Source organism: Micrasema longulum, unplaced genomic scaffold (assembly GCF_059751315.1).
Source record: "Micrasema longulum isolate JH-2025_06_02 unplaced genomic scaffold, ASM5975131v1 h1tg000982l, whole genome shotgun sequence".
NCBI classification, from domain to species: domain Eukaryota; kingdom Metazoa; phylum Arthropoda; class Insecta; order Trichoptera; family Brachycentridae; genus Micrasema; species Micrasema longulum.
The window spans coordinates 123,076-145,415 of record NW_028278172.1 but is presented as its reverse complement, the minus strand read 5'-3'; the positions used below and the strand labels follow the sequence as shown (position 1 = coordinate 145,415).

The 22,340-nt window shown below is 35.6% G+C and overlaps 1 protein-coding gene and 1 non-coding gene across 4 annotated transcripts; both read right to left on the bottom strand.

The window, feature by feature from the left end:
- Positions 1 to 3,037: 3,037 nt before the first annotated feature.
- Positions 3,038 to 3,111, bottom strand: TRNAD-AUC (transfer RNA aspartic acid (anticodon AUC)). Its single transcript has one exon. It is a non-coding gene; the product is annotated as a tRNA-Asp (tRNA).
- Positions 3,112 to 3,927: 816 nt separating this feature from the next.
- Positions 3,928 to 21,930, bottom strand: LOC148277776 (programmed cell death protein 4-like). 3 transcript variants are annotated; one of them, XR_015823371.1, is made up of 10 exons: positions 21,532 to 21,930; positions 19,029 to 19,186; positions 17,404 to 17,505; positions 15,957 to 16,074; positions 12,923 to 13,085; positions 10,287 to 10,376; positions 9,027 to 9,159; positions 7,856 to 8,279; positions 6,022 to 7,059; positions 3,928 to 4,044 (listed from the first exon to the last, which is right to left on the bottom strand). XR_015823371.1 is itself a non-coding variant. In XM_088232413.1 (10 exons), the coding sequence occupies exons 1-10, from the start codon at positions 21,758 to 21,760 to the stop codon at positions 3,972 to 3,974; spliced, it is 1,317 nt and encodes a 438-aa protein (XP_088088539.1). In that variant the 5' UTR covers positions 21,761 to 21,930; the 3' UTR covers positions 3,928 to 3,971. The 3 variants fall into 3 exon arrangements, 1 of the variants encoding a protein (XP_088088539.1); XR_015823372.1 differs by having other exon boundaries at positions 6,022 to 7,577; positions 7,975 to 8,279; XM_088232413.1 differs by having other exon boundaries at positions 6,022 to 6,161; positions 8,169 to 8,279.
- Between the last annotated feature and the right edge of the window lie 410 nt (positions 21,931 to 22,340).

The following is a 22,340-nucleotide window of genomic DNA, read 5'->3' as shown; positions in this document are numbered from 1 at the left end:
GCGGGGCCAGACGATTTCGATGTACAGGTATTTGCAAATGCCCCTCCAATACTGTGCGAAAAAGACAAACAATTGTGCCTGACTAAAATCGACGTTCCTCCGCCCTGTTTTCTGCACCCCAAAACTAAACCAGCGGTCTGATTCTGAGTCCGTGCTATCGCAAGTTAACGCTGAAATTAACACGGCCACGCTTTACTTCGAACGTAAATTCAAATCCGCATTCTGGGCTGGTATTCTCTCTACTCTCGTGGCCGTACTACCTTGAGTATTTACATACAAAATACACGAGAAAAACTGTCTCGTGCTACGAGAGTGGTTCAGAATAGCACCCCTGTTAACACGAGCTCGTGTTAAATTATCGCAAACTTAGAATCAGACTGCTGGTGTGCAAAATAAAACTGGAGCCTCGTTGCAATAAGTTAAACATTGTACAACGGGTCGTAAGCCGTGTAAATGCCTCAAAAACTTCACCTCTCTTGAGACGATGGTCCGTCTTCATAATTTATATCAATTTTGGCGTCATCTGAAACCAGTTAACATGGAAAAATCATTCAATGGCTGAAGAGTAACACTTCATAAACTATTTGTAATTTTTTTATGCATCTCTTATGTTTTTCTATTGTATTATATAATAATATATATATATATTTGAAATTTCTGTTCTAATATAAATTCTATTAATATATGTTTAGACTCCTACGTTTTGCTAGACAAATTTTCAGATAAGTAAACTCTAATTGAGAAGTTCCGGAGCGTTCTGGTTGACCAGTGGACTTTGACGAAGACCGGTGACATGACTGTATACCGCCATCTTAAATCTACTCAATTGTCTCTGCTGAATCCGGATAGGTCTAATTTCAAAATCGGCCTCATCCAGATAGGTATTTTATCAAAATCTGCCAAATTCAACTAGATCTAATTTGTCAATCCAGGTACGTCTAATTACAAAGTTTGCCTAATCCGGATAGGTCCAATTTCGAAAGTGTCCAAATCCGGACAGGTTTCATTTAAAAATCATCAAGTGCAGATCGATATGATTGTAGAATTGTCCAAATCTGGATAGACCTAATTTCAAAATAATTCACATTTCAATGTTTGCCCAATTCAGATACGTCTAATTTAGAAATAGGTCAAATTTAAAAATCCATCAATCCCAGATAGGTTCGATTTCAAAATTGTCCAAATCCGGACAGGTCTAATTTTAGAATCGGTCACATGCAGATAGGCTTTTTATCAAAATCTCTCAATTCCATAAAAGTCTAATTTTAAAATCTGTCAAATCCAAACAGGTCTAATTTCAAAGTCTGTCAAATCCGAATAGGTACAATTTCAAAATTGGCAAATTCAGATAGGTCTAATTTTTAAATTGGCCAAATCCATAAAGGTCTAATTTCTAAATCGGCCAAATTCACATAGGTCGAATGATAGAATACATACATACAAATACAAGTGCAAAAAAGACGGCGCTAAAAACTTTAGTACGGATTGCTCCCCGAGTGAGAGAGATATAGCGCTCTTTTTGATGCCATCGAAGAAATGGTTAGGAGAGTTATAAAACAAAACTCCTTTGGAGGATTTTTCTTCGTTTTAGATCACAAAGTACAAAATTATTTTCAAAATTGATTCAGAGCGAGTTTCGCAACTCCACAGCTCAAATATCGTGTTCAAAGGTGAAAGTTACACTTCATGCTGAGTTATTACATAACACGAGCCGCGCGCAAACTTCATGCCTCGACTTCAATATTCCGTTTTTAAAGATGTCTATTAATCTTTGCGGTAATGTCTACCGACATCCGTTCCTTTCTCGATTTGAATAAACAAGTACAGTTCTGAATTTAAAATATGTTCAAAAGATCGATAACAAATTGTAAAATTAGACAACGTGTGATTATCACAAGATATTCTCATGTACAACATGTGTTAATCGTTTCATATACAGTCGGGTCCGTGTGAAAGATGCGAATGTGCAGAAGTCAGCGCTAACTGAATCCGAATTAATCGTGTTAGGTCTGTTTTTTTCCAAATTTAAAAATGAGCATTGGGAGTAAACCAGAATGTGTCATTTGAAAGAAATTTTACGCTACATATATTGTTTTATTTGATTACAAGCCTTCAAAATGGAATGTAAAGAAGATGAAAGTGAGCTTTTTTGACACCGCTTTCTGTTTGCGTTCAGTCGAGGGAATAAAGCTGCTACGGTACTTGAACGACTACGAATGAAAAACAGCTCGTCGATGGTTTTTGCGTTTAGAAGACTGTAATTTCGAACAGAAAGACTCGGAGCGTTCCGGCTGACCAGCGAGGTGAGGACCGAGGAGGCAGACGAATTGTAGTAACATGACTGTATCCCACCATATTGAATCGTCCTACCATCTTTGGAACGCAAAAACCACCAACGAGCTGTCCTTTCGTTCGTAGCATCTTCACCGTATACGGCGCAAATATCGCGGGTAGCTTCGGCGGCTTTATTCCTCGATTGAACGCAAACGGAAGGGCGTGTCGAAAATTTTCACTTTTCATTTAGAAGGCTCGTAATCAAATGGGCAATATAGTCGCTCGACTCGCGCATGCGAAACTGTCCGATTCGCGACGTGTACAAATCACATGTTCTTCACGATTCAATCACACGAACATGACAGATTTGCAACTTTCGCACGGCTTAACAATAGTTTTAATAGATTCATATATTTATAAGTTCAAACTGCGTACTAACTTGCGACAATATACATACAATTTAATAAAAAAATATATTCTATTGAAATATAATATATAGTAATATGTAATTCCTATGTTTTGTTTAAATTTTTAATCCGATAACTACTATATTAAAAAAATACAGGCAACATTCCGAGTGCGTCCGAATCCGCATAGACATGCGCCACGTCGACACAGACGGGACGTCTCAACAGAGACTGGGGAAGATTTTACAGCTCAAATCAACAGATGCAAGAAATTTAAGGCGGTCGCTTTTTCCAGATACTTTTTAATGAAAATACCGAGCTTTCCTGTGTTTTTATCATCGATTCAATTAAAACGTTGACCACGATTGGGATTCGAACCCAAAACCTCCGCTTGATAGGCGGACGCTCTAACCATTAAGCCACCGTAGTCTATGGTCGGAAAACTCGCATTGTTTGTCGATTTTTTTTCTGTGATACATAGGAACATGTGATTTAGGAGTGAGGTGAGGTATATTACTCCGAGTTGTCACTGGCTCTCACAGGCTCGTTATTACTTGCGATGATCACCTTGTTGTTGCAACCCAAGGCAGGATCGGGTGGAGGGTGAGGGGATGAAGGACCGCTGCCTCCGAGAGCTGCTACTCGGTAATAGTCATGGCCATCCAAATTTTGATGATGGACACAATGTTCCGATGAGTGGGCTGTCTCTCACATAACACTATCGCTGGAAATGTCATAAGCAGCCGCCTATGGTTGCAAAAATACAGGTAACGTGTGCACGCCTAAAATAATATATTTTTTTACCGAATTACATTGAACAATCTGCCGCTGTTGGTGTGAAGCGCAGCCGAGCGGACGGTAACACGCGTAAAATTAAACAGCCCGCACTCATTGTCATGAAATTCACGTCAAAGTGACGCAAAATTAAAAAAAGTTGCGCTTAGGATTTTAGCAGTGCGAACAACAAAAATAATGCGCGTCGAATCAAACGGCCTGCACGAAAAGAAGGAATGTTTTTAATTTTTAAATGCGTTAATTTTTCGGAATCCGAGATGCAGCCGACCGATTTTTTTTCTTTTTCAAATAGCCGTCGCTTTAGAGACCGTGTGTTTTGATTTTCGTCGAGTCGAAAATATTATTGTCGCTGTGGGTGTGCGGGTGTAGCGTGGGCGGCCTCTATGCGCGTCGGTTCGTGTCCCCGAGCCCCGGAATTCGACTTCGGATGTTCAGGAGTCTGAGGACGTTATTTTTTTGCGGTTTTTTAATTTTATTTTTTGGTTGTTTGAGTTGTTAGTCGCGCAGCACGAGCGAGTGGTCCTTCAGGGCGCCGCCGTCGCCTTCCGACACAAATCTTTTCCGGCCCCTGTAAACAAAAAAACAATGTTTTTAATTAATTTACGCTTTGTCAAGTTAGTTCATAACATCTTTAGAACTAATATAAACATTTAATAACATCACAATTCTTAATCGAAATTTCTCAAAAACATATTTTTTTCAAATTACAGTAAAACCCTCTTTTTATGTTTTTCAAGACAGCAAGAAAAAAAGTGTAAAACTGAGTAAAACGCTAAAGTGAGGAAATGAAAAATGTATGGAAAAAGTAGGAATTACATAAAAACAAAATTGATTTGCTGCACTATAGAGTACATCAGGGGCGAACCGTGTATATAAGCGATTATACGCAGCTTACCATTATATTCGACTTGTCATAATAATGTTTTACTGTAACTTTATTTACAGAAACAAATAAATAATTACCATTTATTTTAAATCATTTGCACCGTTCGTATTTTTATCCTATTATAAATATTAATATTTAAAAAAGTGCGTCCAGCGCCTGCGGAGAGCCAAGAAACTAGCCGACTATTCCAGCTTATTTTTTCATACAAATAAGTATACTATATTTTGAATGTATTAACCCCAGGGCGGGTTTTTTCTCCTAAATTAAACTTGCAGATTACGCAAATTATTTGAAGATTCTTGATTTGGAAAACAGTATTTCAAACATTACTTCTTAAGGGCTATTTTTCTTTGAGATGGTACTTTTGACGTAAGACCATAATTACTTTCATGCGTCATATTGCAGGACATATGGCGCTCGACGCGGCCGTTTTTCGCACTATTAATTTCAGAACAATTCGGCCAGTTGACATTTCAATTGAATACCTAGTATCGACTGAATTCATAGTGCTATTTTTTAACGAGTTTTATATTAAAGTAATGAATAATATAATCTATCACGAAGTTATGTCGTTTGAGTTGATTTCATGGATGAGAGTTGTTGTATCACACAGAACCACAGAAAAATATACACAGTGTATATTACTTACATTATATTATGTACCTCATATGTAGGTACAAATATATGATTTTTTTATAGCTTACCTGTAAATAAAATCACCATTCGCCACTGGTGTACATATTCTTCCAGAAAAATTGTAAAACGGTGATAAGTGGAAATTGACAATATTTTTTTACCTATTTTTAAACAATGTTATGTAATCTGTTCTTTTTTATTTGATTTTAAAACAGCGTGTTAAAATTATTTAATGTGTAAATAAAAAAAAAAAAACAAAAATAGAGTTTTGAATTTCCATAAAATAACACACAATAATTTTTCCCCTAAATGTTGGGATATTTTATTTATACGGTATCACTTTTTTTTCTATGGCATCACTAAAAACAACTGTCAAATAGATCGCGGCAAAATTGTTTCACTTTCATGACAACTTTTTAAACCATTTTTTTTTTTAACTTTAAATATTTCTATTGTTATGTTTTAAACATCGCAATTTAATGATATTAAAACTTTATTGTTCCTAAACGTTTGTCAACTGCGTATCATGATTTGTACAAGTCAATATGACGTTTTTGTTCAAATGAAAACTAAGACTAACCCTAAAGGAAGACACTTAAACAAGAAGGTCGATTACACTGCACCTGCTTTGAATTTAGGTTGAGACAATAATTTATCTTTTATTAGTTGTTTACCTGTTTTTATTCTTCATTCGCGTGGCGCACGCGGTGGCGCGCGGGCCGCGGCATTATTATTACGACATAATTTTGGCTTTTTTGATGCATCAAATGAATTCCAAAATTTTTTTAACGTAAAGCCGGGGTGATGAACATTAATTGGGGGGAATATTTGTATGAGAATGTAGGAAGAAAAATGGGTGCTTAACATTTCGGTGTAAGAGGCGGGAAAACGTAAAATTGAGGAACGCAAAAACGAGGTTTTGCTGTAATTTGAATTATTTCAAAGCTTTCTATTTCTCCGGGTAACTCATAGTACAGCAAAATTTCAACGGCAATCCGAGTACTGAATAATGAAGTCAGTCACCTGGTCGGCATCTTGCTGTGCACGCGGTCCGTGACGATCTTGCGCCCGGAGCAGCGCTCCATGAAGCGGTTCAGCGTGATGTACGCCAGCGGCACGTCCAGCACTATGTCCGCCATGTCGTCAAACACGCGGAGGAATCCCTGCCAAAATACACACCCTGTGAAACCACTGCGCATTTCAAGTTTGTTGGTTAAAATTCTCCGTGGAAGTCGACTGTAATTTACTATAGAAATAAAGGAGTGAAACTGGTCGCTGGTTACTTTAAATCTACTCCAAAACTCAGAGCAATAATGCGTAACATATAGAGACGCCCTATCACTATATTTCATAGAACGCAGCGATGTTGGTAAGCAACAAACACATAACGGTTCTGTCGGATGCTTTTGTCGCTGTGCTTGGTTTTGTTTGTAAATAACTGGGCCCTGTATATAATACCATTGCCACTGTTCATTGGGCGTATATATAAATAAATAAATATTCACATTCCATTATTGCTAAAAACATCTGAGTCTTCCGGTATACCACTACTGAAAAAGCTTGTTATAAAACACCAGTACGCCAGTAGGGCAGTAATAGTACTCTGCTGGTATTAAAGCAGTGCATACCGAATCAATTCCACTGTCATTTATTTTGCCGTTAATTTCATTATTTTACTTGGCTTTTTGTCAAACACTGTTTACTTTCAATTACTGTTTTATCCTCCATCTGGTCCATGAAGAAGTATAGAAATTCTTTCATCTGTTGAGGATTCTTTTAAATGTTCTTCATCTCTGTTGTAATATGTTAATGTTAACAGCTCCCTAGGGAGTTGAATCCAGTCCTTGTCTACAAAAATTTGGATAAACTCAAAATATTGTCGATAAATCCACCTGGTCCATGAAGAAGTATAGTATAGAAATTCTTTCATCTGTTGAGGATTCTTTAAAATGTTCTTCATCTCTGTTGTAATATGTTAATGTTAACAGCTCCCCGGGGAGTTGAATCCAGTACATGTCTACAAAAATTTGGACAAACTCAAAATATCGTTGATAAATCCACCTGGTCCATGAAGAAGTATAGAAATGGAAAAAATAACATTTTCAGGCGTCGCCTAGTCTAGTATGTAGGTGAAATAATTCATTTAGATGAATCTCGCCCGCATAAATAAAGGTTTCAGCTCTTTAACTTCACAAACATCAACAGATGAAAGAATTGAAGGAATGTAGATGTTCAAATACAGGCAGAATGGTGAATGTTACACAGTGTGTAAAGTGGCCACTTAAAGCAGCCATTGACAGGTCATAAGCCCTGTAGATGCCTGGACTTCTATATTACCTTCTCTTAAATGTTCTTCGTCTCTGTTGTAATATGTTAATATAAACAGCTACCCAGGGAGTTGAATCCAGTCCTTGTCTACAAAAATTTGGATAAACTCAAAATATCGTGGATAAATCCACCTGGTCCATGAAGAAGTATAGAAATTGAAAAAATAACATTTTCAGGCGTCGCCTAGTCTAGTATGTAGGTGAAATAATTCAATTAGATGAATCTCACCCGCATAAATAAAGGTTTCAGCTCTTTAACTTCACAAACATCAACAGATGAAAGAATTGAAGGAATGTAGATGTTCAAATACAGGCAGAATGGTGAATGTTACACAGTGTGTAAAGTGGCCACTTAAAGCAGCCATTGACAGGTCATAAGCCCTGTAGATGCCTGGACTTCTATATTACCTTCTCTTAAATGTTCTTCGTCTCTGTTGTAATATGTTAATATAAACAGCTACCCAGGGAGTTGAATCCAGTCCTTGTCTACAAAAATTTGGATAAACTCAAAATATCGTGGATAAATCCACCTGGTCCATGAAGAAGTATAGAAATTGAAAAAATAACATTTTCAGGCGTCGCCTAGTCTAGTATGTAGGTGAAATAATTCATTTAGATGAATCTCGCCCGCATAAATAAAGGTTTCAGCTCTTTAACTTCACAAACACCAAAATATTGTTGAATTGAATTACAGTTGGTGTATTGGTGTACCGCCCGATTAAGCGTCAGCTATGAAAAGAAAATCGACGTATCCATCTCATGGAAAACACTCATCCGGGATTCTGGTTCTATATCACGCACGGGACTGTATTCGGACACGGTTAAACTAAGTTGCCAGGTTACCCTCTCCATCATGTCCATGGTGATGAGGCAGCTGTCGCTGAAGGAGGTCAGGAGCTCCACCAGCTGCTGCTCCACGGTGCTGCTGACCGCTTCCAGGGCCATCACGACCGTCTGCAAGCAAACAAACGAGATTCTATTATTATTTTGTATATTTTTCTATTATTATTTTGCATATTGTTTTTGATTACCTGTATATTGTTTTAATAAAACACTACAACGACCTACCTTACTACTTGAAAACTTTTAATGGAGACAAATTTAAAATCAATCTGAAAAAGCACATGATGACTGAACTAACTAGACTAGACGAGACATAAAATGACTAGACAATATTAAATTTCTAATGTAACCCTAAAGGGTTTTTTAAAATTGTAAATAAATAAAAAAAAATGTAAATAAATATTTTTGATTTACATATCGAAGAGTCCCGACTTAACACGGAATTTTCTAACAAGTCAGGACATAAAATACATATAATTGTGTCTATGTAAAATTGTGTATTTTGTGCATTAAATAAAATAAATAAAAATAGGCTTGTTTTTGCATTTTTATATCAATTTTCGGAAACAGAGTTTCATGTTTGCATGAAAAAACTAATAAAATCGATTTGATCGATGATCGGTGATCAGTAATTTCCTATCACTATAGACATTAGTTTGGCAGCTGTCATTTTAATCAAGCTAAATTTCAAGGATTATAACTTTGTTATAATCCTTGAAATTCCAATACATCTTAGTGTAATTTTTTGTGAAATCGCTCGTAATAAACGTCGTCATGTGTTCACTGGAATGAAGTGACCGATCTCACAGTGGGAATGAGAAGACCGCCCTCGTGGGTAGTAGCGTGTGGATGGCTCACCTCGTAGACCAGCTCGTGGTGGAAGTGCGGGACCTCGAGGTCGCGCAGACAGCGCTGGGCCTCGCGAACGTCCCCCGAACTGAGGAACTCCTTCAGCAGCAGGTTCATCTGGCGCACCAGCGACTTGACAGGCCTGGAGAGAAAGAAAAAACACAAATGAAAGTTATTTCAACAATATTTTTGGTTGGTCAAATTTTTGTGGACCAGCACTGGGTTTTACCCTCTAGGGAGTAATTAAGATTAACGTATTACAACAGAGATGGAGAACATTTGAACGTAGTTATGCTGAGATAATAGCACCTTTGTGAGAAGATAAATAATCAAATCCACACAACAGTTGGAAAATAAGACATTTATACTTTTTTTCATGAACAACATCAAATGAATAATTTTTTTATTCAATCGCTTTACGTTGATCAATTTGTCCCATCTCTAACATGTTTGCGAAATGATGTAACCTTGTAAGTACGTCGTTAATAATGCGCTGATTTTATATATTTATTAACATATTACAACAGAGATGAAGATTGAATTAAAAAAATAAATTAACACGCCAGATACGAATGCTTTTTCATGTGTCAATATAAATCACTCCTTAGACGTTACTACAGAGTTACGTCGTCACTTTTGCTGACAACATTCATTCTGATCAAGCAATATTTTAAGGACAATAATGTGAAATAAGAGAATGGACGCAACAAACTCCGGTGACAACTGCCATCAAGCGGAGCTGGTTGCCTCCGAGACCCTTAACCGCGCTCGCCTACTTGAGAAGGCGTCGGCTTCTCGACATTCTGGACGTCCGCTGTTGACTGTTCGTCGGCAGCCTATGACGCGAACCCGACTTGGGAGCATGCCCGGCGGCTCTTCGAGGACGCGGAAATGGGACGTTCGATCACTGATTTTGGTTTATTACCTTTTTGAGTCCAATCACCATTGTTGCAAAGTCCAAGAACAATGGCGCGTGATAACTACTTCTAACTACAGTGTGGATATCTGTTAAGGATATTCCATCTTTCCTGCATTCTGCTTCAAGATTATGGCGTTGCAAACTGAAAAATGGGCACTGAAATAACAGATGTTCGATACTCTGTGAAGAAATATCATCGCGTGGACAATAGTCATCATTCCTTCATTTAAACCTATATAGGTAACTTCTCATAGCTCGTGTCCGGTAAAAATTTGGGTCGTTTCGAAAGTACTTTGGTGATGATGACGGAAGTTTGCCGCATCAGCCAGCGTTGGGAAACTGGTAGTTACCTTAGACTCCCGCCGACTCCCCAGATGCTGTCCAATCTCACCAAGCCGTGCTTCATAGAGAGGAGAGTGTTGGCCTTGCCGAGAGCTTGTCTGTGGAAAGAGCAGAAATTAACTCATTATCGGGCGTTAAAACAGATTATCTGGTTTTTCAAATTTAAAAATTAACACCTAAAGTAAAACAAAATGGTGAATATAAGTTTTATATTTGAAGCACTGACTTTGTCGTTATTTATTGTAGGGCATTACTTAAGAACAGGTTTACATTAAGAAATAACTATACCCGGTTTAACTATTTATAACGAGGAATTCCACTGTTTTCTAATTTTTTTTCCTATTAGCGTACTATTTAACTAAGCAAAAATATTTTTTTTAAAGTTACATTTATCAAATACCGAGCCAAATGACTGTAATCAGTGTGTCACTTTTCAGTAGTGACGTCATGAAACGGTTGGCGTTCTTACTTTCACTGACCTGACAAGAATCTATGGAATATTGTTTTGATTATTTAGTTGATCGTAATTTGCTCATTTCTATGTTATGGTTGTTTTTACGAACGTTTCCATTAAGAAAAACCTAGAAAGTTGACATAATCTCTGGTTGAAATGTCAAATTATACAAATTATACTCTTTTTTTTTCTATGGTCAAAACGTTCCTTACAAGGTGCGGGGGCTTTAAAGCGGAAACCGGAAATACTACGCGCAGATATAAGGAGTGACGTCATTATTTACGATTTTAAAATGACTACTATTTTTTTATTTATTTTTGCGTGCGTTTTTGAGATATTTCATCCTGCTCCAAAATTTTTAAATATTCACGTGTACACGAAAACATTTTTAAAATTTGATTCCAGGTTGGGCTGGAGTTCCTCATTGATATAAAAAAAGCTTACTTGTAAAAATATTTATTACCTAGAATAACAATTCACAGGTTATTTCATGCTTAACAGTCAACACTGATATGTGCGCGTGCGCAGCAACTTTTATAACATCAAACAAATGTCAAAGTCAAATGGAGACTACTGTCAGTGTAAACATTATTCTCTACCTTCCGTTACAAATACAAGAGTCACTAGATATTCCACCCTGATGCTGCAAAAACAATAAATACAACCTTCGGTCAAAGAGGATTGGCCTACTACTCGGTTAAAGTGTAAAATCTACTTCCATTGTTCATAAGGACAATTAGCAAGTTCTCACAATATAAAATTGCTATCAAGAAATGGATAGTGGAGGTGGGTTGCGCACGGATCGACGAGTGGATCAAGCCAAATAGGTAAAATGTATGCACTGTTTATTATTTTTTTTTAATTGGTCTGTATAAATTGGTTATGTTTTTTATGAATATTTTTATTTTATATTGTTTATTATGTTAATGATAATTAGTTTAATTACGTTTTTTTTTATTGTTATTGTTATGTTAACTTTGTTGAATATCTTAGGCATGTTTCACATTTTGTAAAATGTTTCCCTCGGCACGGGACACCCCAGTGAGGGAACTTTATTCCGTATAAAAAAAAGAATACAAACAATGTAAAAGTATAAATAAATAAAAATAAAATAAAATTGAAAAATAATGTGACAAACTATTTTATTTTGATTACAGAAAAATATGACTTTTGACAGATCGCGTGCTTATTCCAGCGCTATACCACATAATGTGCAGGTATAAGTTTCTATGGTCGCTGTCCCAGATTTAAACCGAGTTTAACTCTATGCGAGGTTTATAAGTAATACTTTTTGCTACACCATCATTTTAATTTGTAGTATATCATAATTTTAATTTTTCTGCTTTTGTAAATAATATTATAGTTTAAAATATAAAAACGTCTTTAAATGAATTTGTTATCTGTATGTCCCTAAATGAGTTTTTTTTTTAAAAACTCCTTGGGAATATTGTATATAATTATGTATAATATGTTTTCAATTTAATAAAAAAAAATATTAAAAAATCCTACCACTATTTCAAGCTTAACTTTATACTCAATTTATAAATAAGGCCTATAGTAAAATAAATAAAACAACAATGTTTGATTATGTCCAAATGCTTGCAGACTGGCTGGATTTCATCCCTAGGGTGTTGTTCATATTTATATTTATTTCAACCGAGAGGGAAAACATTTTTGAGAAGGGAATATGGAAGTCTAGGCATTTACAGGGTTTATGACCTGTCATTTGTCATTGGTCTAGTAGGTGATTTGGTTCAGCCGGATAAATCTCACCCACGTGATAAAGGTTTCAGCTCTTTTACTTCATAAAAGTCAAAAGATGGAAGAGTTGACTGAATGCGGATGTTCAAACATGGGCAGAATGGTGAATGTTACACAGTGTGTAAAGTGGCCACTTAAGCCAGCCAATGACAGGTCATAAGCCCTATAAATGCCCAGACTCCCATATTTCCTTCTCAGAAATGTTTTCCCTCTCTGTTGAAATTAATTTAAATAAAACGACTTTGTTTTTAACCAGTATTTTTGTTAACACCTGTTTCAAAGCAAACAAGCTTCATCGTCAAGATTTATGTAACTAATTATTTCCTAAATGTTATTAAATATTTGTGTGCAACCACATACCGACTTAATTGTCAACCGGTTTCGAGGTCTACCATTTAACGTCTCGATAGTGACAAGTCCCCGACTCACCTGGCCAGGACGTGCAGATCTTGGGCCATCAGCTGCGAGGAGATGAAGCGCGGAGGGAGGCAGTCGTCCCCCACGCAGCGGGCCATGAAGCAGCCGAGCAGGTCCGCGGCCGAGGGCTGGTCCAGCGTCAGGTCCTCGAGGTTGGCCAGGAGGTTCTCGAACGCTGCGGAGACGTTCGAGAGAACGGAGATTAATAAAACAGTGGAAAATCTCGGAGGCAATTTATTGTGGAAATAAATGACGGTTGATGCTTTCAATCCACAAATTTGGAATAAACAGCGACCGATTTATTTATTTATTAATTTTTTTTGTGTTGTAAACAAATGATGAAAATAATGTGACCTCGCTGGGGTTACCCGTGCCGAGGATACTTGACATCGCTTTCGCGACATCGTCGAGACTGGCATCATTATTATATAATACAATGTATTTATACAAAAACATTACAGCTAGAGAATTCAAAATTATACTAAAAATAATAGGGACTTAAATATGTTCTCGCTGCATCCAGACAGCTTAGATGCTCAAATATAGGCAGAGTGGTGAATGTTCCACGCTGCTTTAGTTTTTGTACATGCAATAGACCATTTTTATAAAATGGAGTTATGAATGCCAATATATAGCCCTGCTTTTTTAAAATTTATTTATTTTTATTTTATTTGGGAAATCAACAGTTCTACATACATATTTTTAGTAAACAAACAGATATAGTGAATAAACTCAGAACTAATAACAGATTTCCACATAGTTTTCAAATTTAGTAAAGAAAATATATATTACAAAACAAATAAATACATACAATTTATACATATAAAAATGTTATTTTCATGTACTCAATAATCAAAGATTTTTAAAATATTAATTTTAAGAACATTAAGTTACTGTAAATTGGGCGGGATAAGGACAAAAATGCCTGAAGAGAGGATAAGGAGGGGGGGGGGAGATGTACATATTTATTATTATAATGTCTACTAAGTTACATAATACATTTTTAGTGTAAATTTTAAATCTGACAGAGTGATGTTTGTATAATCTATATTTTTAAATTTTGTATCGTACATTGAAAAAGTCCTACGAAAAAAAGCATTTTTAACATACGATGTTTTACTTATTGGTACATGAAACAGGTGGTGCCGTCTACAAATCCTGGCTGGCACATGTATTGTTATTAAACCGAGCAGCTCTGTACAGTCAACCATTCCTGTCATAAATTTGTAAAGCAGTAGTTGGTCCGCACGCACTCTGCGGTATTGTAGAGAAATGATTCCATGGAAGGTGGAGGCAGTGAGAGTAGATACATAAGAAATACCGGTTTTGTATTTAAGGTACTTTATAAATTTGTTTTTAATATTTTTACTTGAACTAATTCAACTTCGAATACCCGGTAGGTGCACTAGAAGTAGAGAATTATTTTATTGTAACAATTCTCGTACCAACTTGGAAATGCATTCACCTATATCCAGAATGCATAGGTATGGAAATAAGTTCGAACAAATATTTGATATTTTTAATACAAACTCTGTAAATGCATAAAAATGTAATCTTACTGGTTATTTTTTAGAAAAGGAATGACTTTATTTAAAAATATATTATTAAATTTAACTTTGTTTTTTTTGGATACGTATTTTAGTTTATTTATTTATATATAAAGTATACATTTGTGGATTTATTGCCAAATTCCAACTTCTTCCAACCAACTGATAAAATAAAGGTGTTATTAAGATTATTGAAGCTTTCACATTGATCCAAAAAACGTATTATTTATAAAATCTTATAGTGGCATTATTTTTCTTTTTCATTATAACCTAGCTAAATACTAGTCACTTAATGTTTATGTTAAATTAATCTCAATTTTAATTTGCTATATTTAATATTATTATGGATAACTAAGTGTGTAAGGCTGAGACATGCATTATTGACAGAATTAAGAAAGGGGTGCTGCGTTGGTTTGGACATGTAGAGCGAATGGACAGCGAAAGAACGGCTAAAAGGATCTACGATGCAAATGTTGATGGATGCAGAAAACGAGGAAGACCGAGAAAAACATGGCACGATCAAGTCCATCAAATAATTGAAGATGGACGTGTCAAAAGTAGGAATAATCGGCGTGCGTGCATAAGAAGATGTATGAATGTAGAGGAAGCGAGGTCTGTATGCCAAGATAGAGTGTTATGGCGTTCTATCCTCTCTGCCTACCCCTACGGGGAAACGGCGTGATGGTTTGTTGTTGTTGTATATAGCGCCATTCTCGTAACAAAATACCTCAAGGACGCTTTACATAGTAATTCTTTTAAATTAACAAATTACAACAGGGATGGAGAATACCTTAAATAAGCGAATATGGAAGTCAAGGCATTTACAGGGCTTATGACCCGTCATTGGCTGGTTTAAGTGGCCACTTTACACACTGTGTAACATTCACCATTTTGCCTATGTTTTAACATCCATATTTCTTCAATTCTTCCATCTGTTGATTTTGGTGAAGTTAAAGAGCTGAAACCTTTATTGTTGCGAAGAGATTCATCTGACTGAATTATTTCACATACTAGGCAACGCCTGAAAACAATTTTTCAATTTTTAAAACTTCTTCTTGGACCAGTTGGTTTCGTTTATTATATTAGTTTTATATCACCCGTCGATGGGAGGAGTGCTCTCCCGAAACTATAGTTGTGTTCTTGTAAAATAATAAAATTGTGTAACACTGATAACAAAATTTTATTTTCATAATAATTTGTATGATTCTTATTTAGAAACTTTGCTGGTCTGTCTTTAAAGCTTTTTTTTTTAATGTTATTATATCATTGTCGACTGATTCTTTAAAATAAATGAATAGATAAAAAAAAGTGTTCTGATAGTCATACATACGGCCGCTTAGGCCATTGCTCGATGGAGTGTTTTTTAAAAATATTTTATTTATATGTGTAATGTAAAACATCGCTATTGATGACGGAATAATCGCTCGTGTGGACGATTCGGCCGTGGCGTGGGGCGTACCCCGGCGGGGAAACCGCGAGACAGCAGAAGTCCTAATTACCTTGCGCAATGTCCCTTTCGGAGAGAAGATGGCCGTACAAGTCCGATATGAGGATAGAACACATTTCTCTGTGCGAAGGTTTGTGGTCCAGCCCCATCTCAACGATGATTTCACATATCTGTGGAAAATGTGAAAAAATAATGTTAACACGAATTGAGTCCGTTTTTTTAATAATTTGAAAATTACCACTACAAGTAAAATAAAATGGTAAGAGTCATGCGTCATTTGAAAGAAAATTTTCTGCTCTTTAAGATATTGTGTTACAGTCCTTAAAATATAGCTCGATTAAATTGACAGCTGCCAAACTAATGTCACTAGTGATGGGAAATTACCGATCACTGATTATGCACCGATCAAATCGATTTTTTCATGCAAACATGAAACTCTGTTTCCGAAAATTGATATAAAAACGCAAAAAAAGCCTATTATAGTGTGTTTAAGACAATTATTTACTAAAAAATAAGACATTAAATACTTTTTTTCATGAACAACAAATTAACTATTTTTTTATTCGATCGATTTGTCCATCTCTAACATTTTTGCAAAATGATGTAACCTTGTAAGAACGTCGTTAATAATTAGGTTTATTTTAGTTTTTTGTTTGTTTTAAAGCTGATTTTATTTAATTGCGTTGATTTATATGTCAAGCATTGTATTAAAAAATTAATTAACATGCCAGATACGAATGATTTTTCATGTGTCAATATAAATCAATTATTTTATTTGATTACGAGCCTTCGAAGTTGAATGCATCGCATTTTCAACTCCTTCTGTTCGTGTTCATTCGAGGGAATAAAGCTGCCGATGCTGCCTGCGATATTTGCGCAATGTACGGTGTCATCTAGAGATATGAGGATAATCTACTGGCATCAAAACGCTGCAGTGAAAGTGGACGATGAATTGACATCGGATATAGACATATGTCGAGGAGTCCGGCGAGGATGCATTCCGTCTCCTCTCCCTTTTGATTTGTACTCATAAGCCATTAGCACAAACTAACGACGTAATATAAGCTAATTTATTTTATTTTAGATCACTTATGCAAATCATTCAATATTTTTTTTCTCTCCTCACGAATGATTATTTTTATTCTTCAGTTTAAAGTTTTTATATTTTAAAATTTTTATTAATATGTTAGATAAGTTATCTTCACATTTTTATATTAAAATGAAATATGTTTTTGTTTTATATGTCAGAATTTTCTCTTCACTATTTAGCCATTTTACTGGAATAAAAAAAAAATCGTAGCAATGATTAAAATACATCAAAATAAAATATTTTAGCTTATTTCGATAAAATATTGACAAATAAAAAATATTTGAAGAAACCTCGGAACTTTTGTGTTTACATCGGTATTCAAAATTGAATAATTTTGAAAGATAGTGCGTCATTATGTTAAAGGCCTACGCTACTCATCATCGGGACAAAATTAAAATGAAATAATTACCGTGTGCCTCTGGCTGGGAGGAATGAATTCTTCGAAGCTTTCCATCGCTTCGTTTGTATCTCCGTTTTCAAAATACTCCAAAATTATTGGCTCAGCTTTTTTCTGAAAAAAAATTCATAAACACGATTAGATTAATTTATTTAGGTGAAACCGACAGTTTTATTTATTTTTTATTACAACAGAGATGAAAAACATTTAAGAGAAGGTAATATAGAAGTCCAGGCATCTACAGGGCATATGACCTGTCAATGGCTGGTTTAAGTGGCCACTTTACACACTGTGTATCATTCACCATTCTGCCCATATTTGAACATCTATATTCCTCCAATTCTTTTATCTGTTGATGTTTGTGAAGTTAAAGAGCTGAAAACTTTATTTATGCGGGTGAGATTCATCTAATTTAATTATTTCACCTACATACTAGACTAGGCAACGCCTGAAAATATTATTTTTTCAATTTCTATACTTCTTCATGGACCAGGTAATTTATCAACAATATTTTGAGCTTGTCCAAATTTTTGTAGACAATAATTTAGCAGTACTGGAATTTTATTAAAACAATAATAAAAAAGAATATAAAATATATGATTTACAATTTGTAAAATGTGAAAAATGCGCCAAATGTATCGGCTCACCCCAGTGTACATATACTTCCAGAAAAATTGTAAAAACCATTAGTGGAAATTGACTTTTTTTTAACCTATTTTCAATAATTTCACTAAAAATATTTTTATATTTTTTCTAACAATATTATGTGTTCTGTTTTTTATTTAAAAACAGCATGTTAAAATTATTTTATGTGTAAATAAAAAAAAACTAAAATAGAATTTTGAATTTGCATAAAATAATATAAAATATTTTTTCCCCTAAATGTTGGGAAATTTTATTAATACAGTATCACTTTTTTTTCTATGGCATCCCTAAAAACAACTGTCATATAGTTCGCGGCTTATTAACCTATCTTTTTTATAAATTTAAATATTGTTATGTTTTAAACATCGCAATTTAATGATATTAAAACTTCATTGTTTCTAAATGTTTGCCAACTGCGTATCATGATTTGTACAAGTCAATGTGACGTTTTTGTTCAAATGAAAACTAAGACTAACCCTAAAGGAAGACACTTAAACAAAAAGGTCAATTACACTGCACCCGCTTTGAATTCAGGTTAAGAAAATAATTTATCGTTTATTAGTTGTTTGCTTGTTTTTATTCTTCATTCGCGTTGCACACGCGGTGGCGTGCGGGCCGCGGCATCATTATTTCGACTTAATTTTAGCTTTTTTGACGCATCAAATGAATTCCGAAAAATTTCAAGCGTAAAACCGGGGTTACGAAAAATGAAAAAAACGTCCATTGGGGGAATATTTGTATGAGAATGTATGAAGAAAAATGGGGCCTGTACATTTCGGTGTAAAAAGCGGGAAAAAGTGAAATCGAGGAACGTATAAACGAGGTTTTACTGTAATGTAAGTGAAATCTTTTACTCAAACTTGACGCACCTTGCGACGAAACTGGGGTAAGACACATAAAAATTTCATTCCAACAAAAGATGCTCTACAAACCCGTAGAATGGAACTTAATCTCTGTCTCGACTTGCCCCGAAGAGTTTAGCGCGAGCGTACCTGAACATCTTCCTTGGCGAGTTCCGGGATGACCCTCTTCAGTTCCACATCTCCGCTGAGCATGTTCTCCGAATCGTAGTTAGGGTCGTTGAAATCCTCGTACTCTTCCAGGAGTTCGGAGCCCAGCTTCCCCCAGACGCCCTTGCCTCCCGCGCCGCCTAGTAATAATAAAAAAAAATGATTTCACCTGAAATATAGAACGACGACTGCGAGAAGATATATATATATAACTTTTTTTACGTAACGTAAATTGCTATTGCCAAATGGCAATTTCTTCCAACCAGCCGTTATTTTATAATAAAAGTTTTCTAAAACTTTATTGTGCACTCGGAAACATTGATTGACACAGCAGAGTAGATAAGTAAAGGGTCGTTTAATAAGAGTAATTGAATTAATGAACTTTGAACTTAAAATATAAAACAAATTTTATTTTACATAAAACGGATATTTTTATATCATGTTAAAAAATATTCTATGTTTTAAAGATAATGTCGGCCAAATGTCCACCAAGGCGTTGTTTAATTCGAGGTTCAATTTTCATTATTTCTCTTATTATATGGGCGAAGTAGGGTAAAAAAAATTACTACCCTGGCAACACTAACGAAATTTCCATTTTAATTTTTCGACAATCTGACAGATGGAAAAATAATTCAATTTTTACGTAATGCATTTGTGAATAACACATTCATTTATATTTGGATAATTTATATAGCGCCGTTTTAGTGAAAATCACCTCAAGGGCGCTGTACAATAAATATATATCCCAGCACGTCTTGCAGCTACAGAGCGCATGGACGGTTAGAATTCTTGTTTCTCGTCTCCAGTTATGATATATAGGAGCCAGATTACACGTCTTGCAGCTACAGAGCGCATGGACAATAAGAAATCTAGCCCCTATTTACATTTCTATTTTTTTATTTGACAATGGAGTTTAGAGTTCATTCATTTGATAATTACACGTGAAATGTGATTGCATCCTGTTTCTTTATGCACCTAGCAGTATTTCTACACTTCAAAAGGCATGGTTAAATTCGAATCAGGAGTTGCGTACTGAGCGACGTCTACAATGAAACTAATGGGTCAAAACGTAAACCTACTCATTTATGAGTAGTTGAGTTGCTTTCTGTTTGATGTGCGTATGCGGTTTCTGGACTATTCTTAATTCTATGATAAATATAATAAAAGTTCTATGTAAAAAAACATATTTTGTCATATGTTAATAAAATTATTTTTTTTACAAAAATCATCTTTAACAACGTGGAAACGTGGAAAAAATGAAGACAGCGATGCAAAGACAGAGTTATATGGCGTTCTATCCTCTCTGCCTACGCCGTGATGGTTTGTGTTTTATATCAGCTGTTACCACGTTTTGTTATTACTCTGTTACTGGTACACGAGCCAATCAGACGATGCGTCGCGCACGCTCAGTAGCCGCACACGAAAACGTATGTCTTTGCCTACGTGACAAATACCTCGTTCCAAAACAACAACAAATCGATACATAACCTAAAATAATAACACGCCGGATTAAAACGATAAAAAATGTCGTAATTAATCGAAATAAATTAATGTTTTCTTGTAAAAATCATTTTAAAGATGGCGCCGCGCCTAACCTCAAACCCGCGTGCGAAAACATAAACAAAGGTTGGAAATAAACAGCGCGTTGCGTAATTCAAAATGTCGGCAGTAATTAAAGTAACCATATACTTTAAACGTGTTTTGAGATCAAATGTGAACGACCATTGCATAATAAAAACATAATGTACATTCACTTTTCGTTTTGACGCAGCGGAGACAAAAATACCACAAAAAGTACCTCAGTCAAAATTGAACATTGTGACAATAACAAATCTCGAATTTCACATTTAATTAACTTTGACACGTTTTAAATTTAACTTTTAAACATAGGTTTAACATCAATACTATACGTTGGCATTGCTAACTGTATTTTTATTAAAATGTCTATAAAAAGCAAAACGCACTATAATAATATAATTCAAAATGGATGAAAACGAATTTCATACGCTATCTGAATTTAATGTAAATTCTGGTAATTAATACAGCGTCTTTTTATATAAAAGAATGTGCATCAACGTGCATAATAATCAATTGATTAATTAATACAATAAAAAAACAACCTTTCAAATTAAATCAAGGTTAAATTGAACGAAAGATAAAGACATTTTCTTGCCGTAAAATAACAACAACACCATATTTGCGATGATTATGCCGTGTATTTTGCCGCATCGGACACACAGACATCTCAACAGAGACGCGGATCATTTCAAGAAACAGTTCATTGAAACAGCTGCAAACCGTAATAGTTGGAATTAAGAATTGTGACATTCGCGATTTTCAGCAGATTACGTCTTCAGCACGCATATTTCTAGCTAATTTACGCGTTTCCCGGTCTCTAGAGAAGCGTTTTTACGTTTGTGGATTCCCTCGAGGGTTACTGTGAGATTTGAGATGGAATTCTGAACATTTTGTCGTATTCTCTAACCTTTCTTGGGCAGACCCCGTCCGTGGCCGTTTCGAGGCCGGCGGCTGTTCTTCCAGCTGCGGTGCTGGGGGATGGGGCCCACCACCACGGCGTTGTCTCTGCTGCCCTGCCGGACGATCTTCTTGGCCTTCCTGCGGGTCCTCTCGAGGCCGTCGCCCGTGCAGCGGTCCGGCACGGTCGACGGAGGCGGCATGTTGCCCGCCACGTTTTCGACCAGATCGGGCTCCATTTCTGCGGCAAGACCGCGGATCGCGACGATTCGTGGACGGCGAACGGGCGCAGAAGACGCTAAGAGGTGTGATTGATGGCGTGAATTTACAAGATTAACAAATTGCGCATTAGCGGGTTGTACACTCAACGTATTTGTGTACCAACAGTACACAGGTCGCGGTGAAGGACGTAGTTTGTTTTGAGTTTGAGTTTCGAGTTCGAGCTGGTGCAGTAGTGAAGTGCCTACTGACCGATTATGATAATCGAATAAACTATTATATTAAGAATCGATTCTGAATATTATCAAAGAGGAAGTTCAGTGCTACAGGGAATTGGATATAAAAAATATTTTCTTACACATGGTAAATATTGAAGCATTTAATTAAAGTCCTTAAAATAAAGCTTGATTAGACTGACAGTTGTCAGCAAGAGTGACGACATAACTTTGTAGTAACGTCTAAGGAGTGATTTATATTGATACACGAAAAATAATTCGTAATTGGCATGTTTGACATATAATGCTTGACATATAATTCAACATAAATATATAAAATCAGCTTTAAAACTGAAAAAAAAACTAACATTAACCTAATTATTAA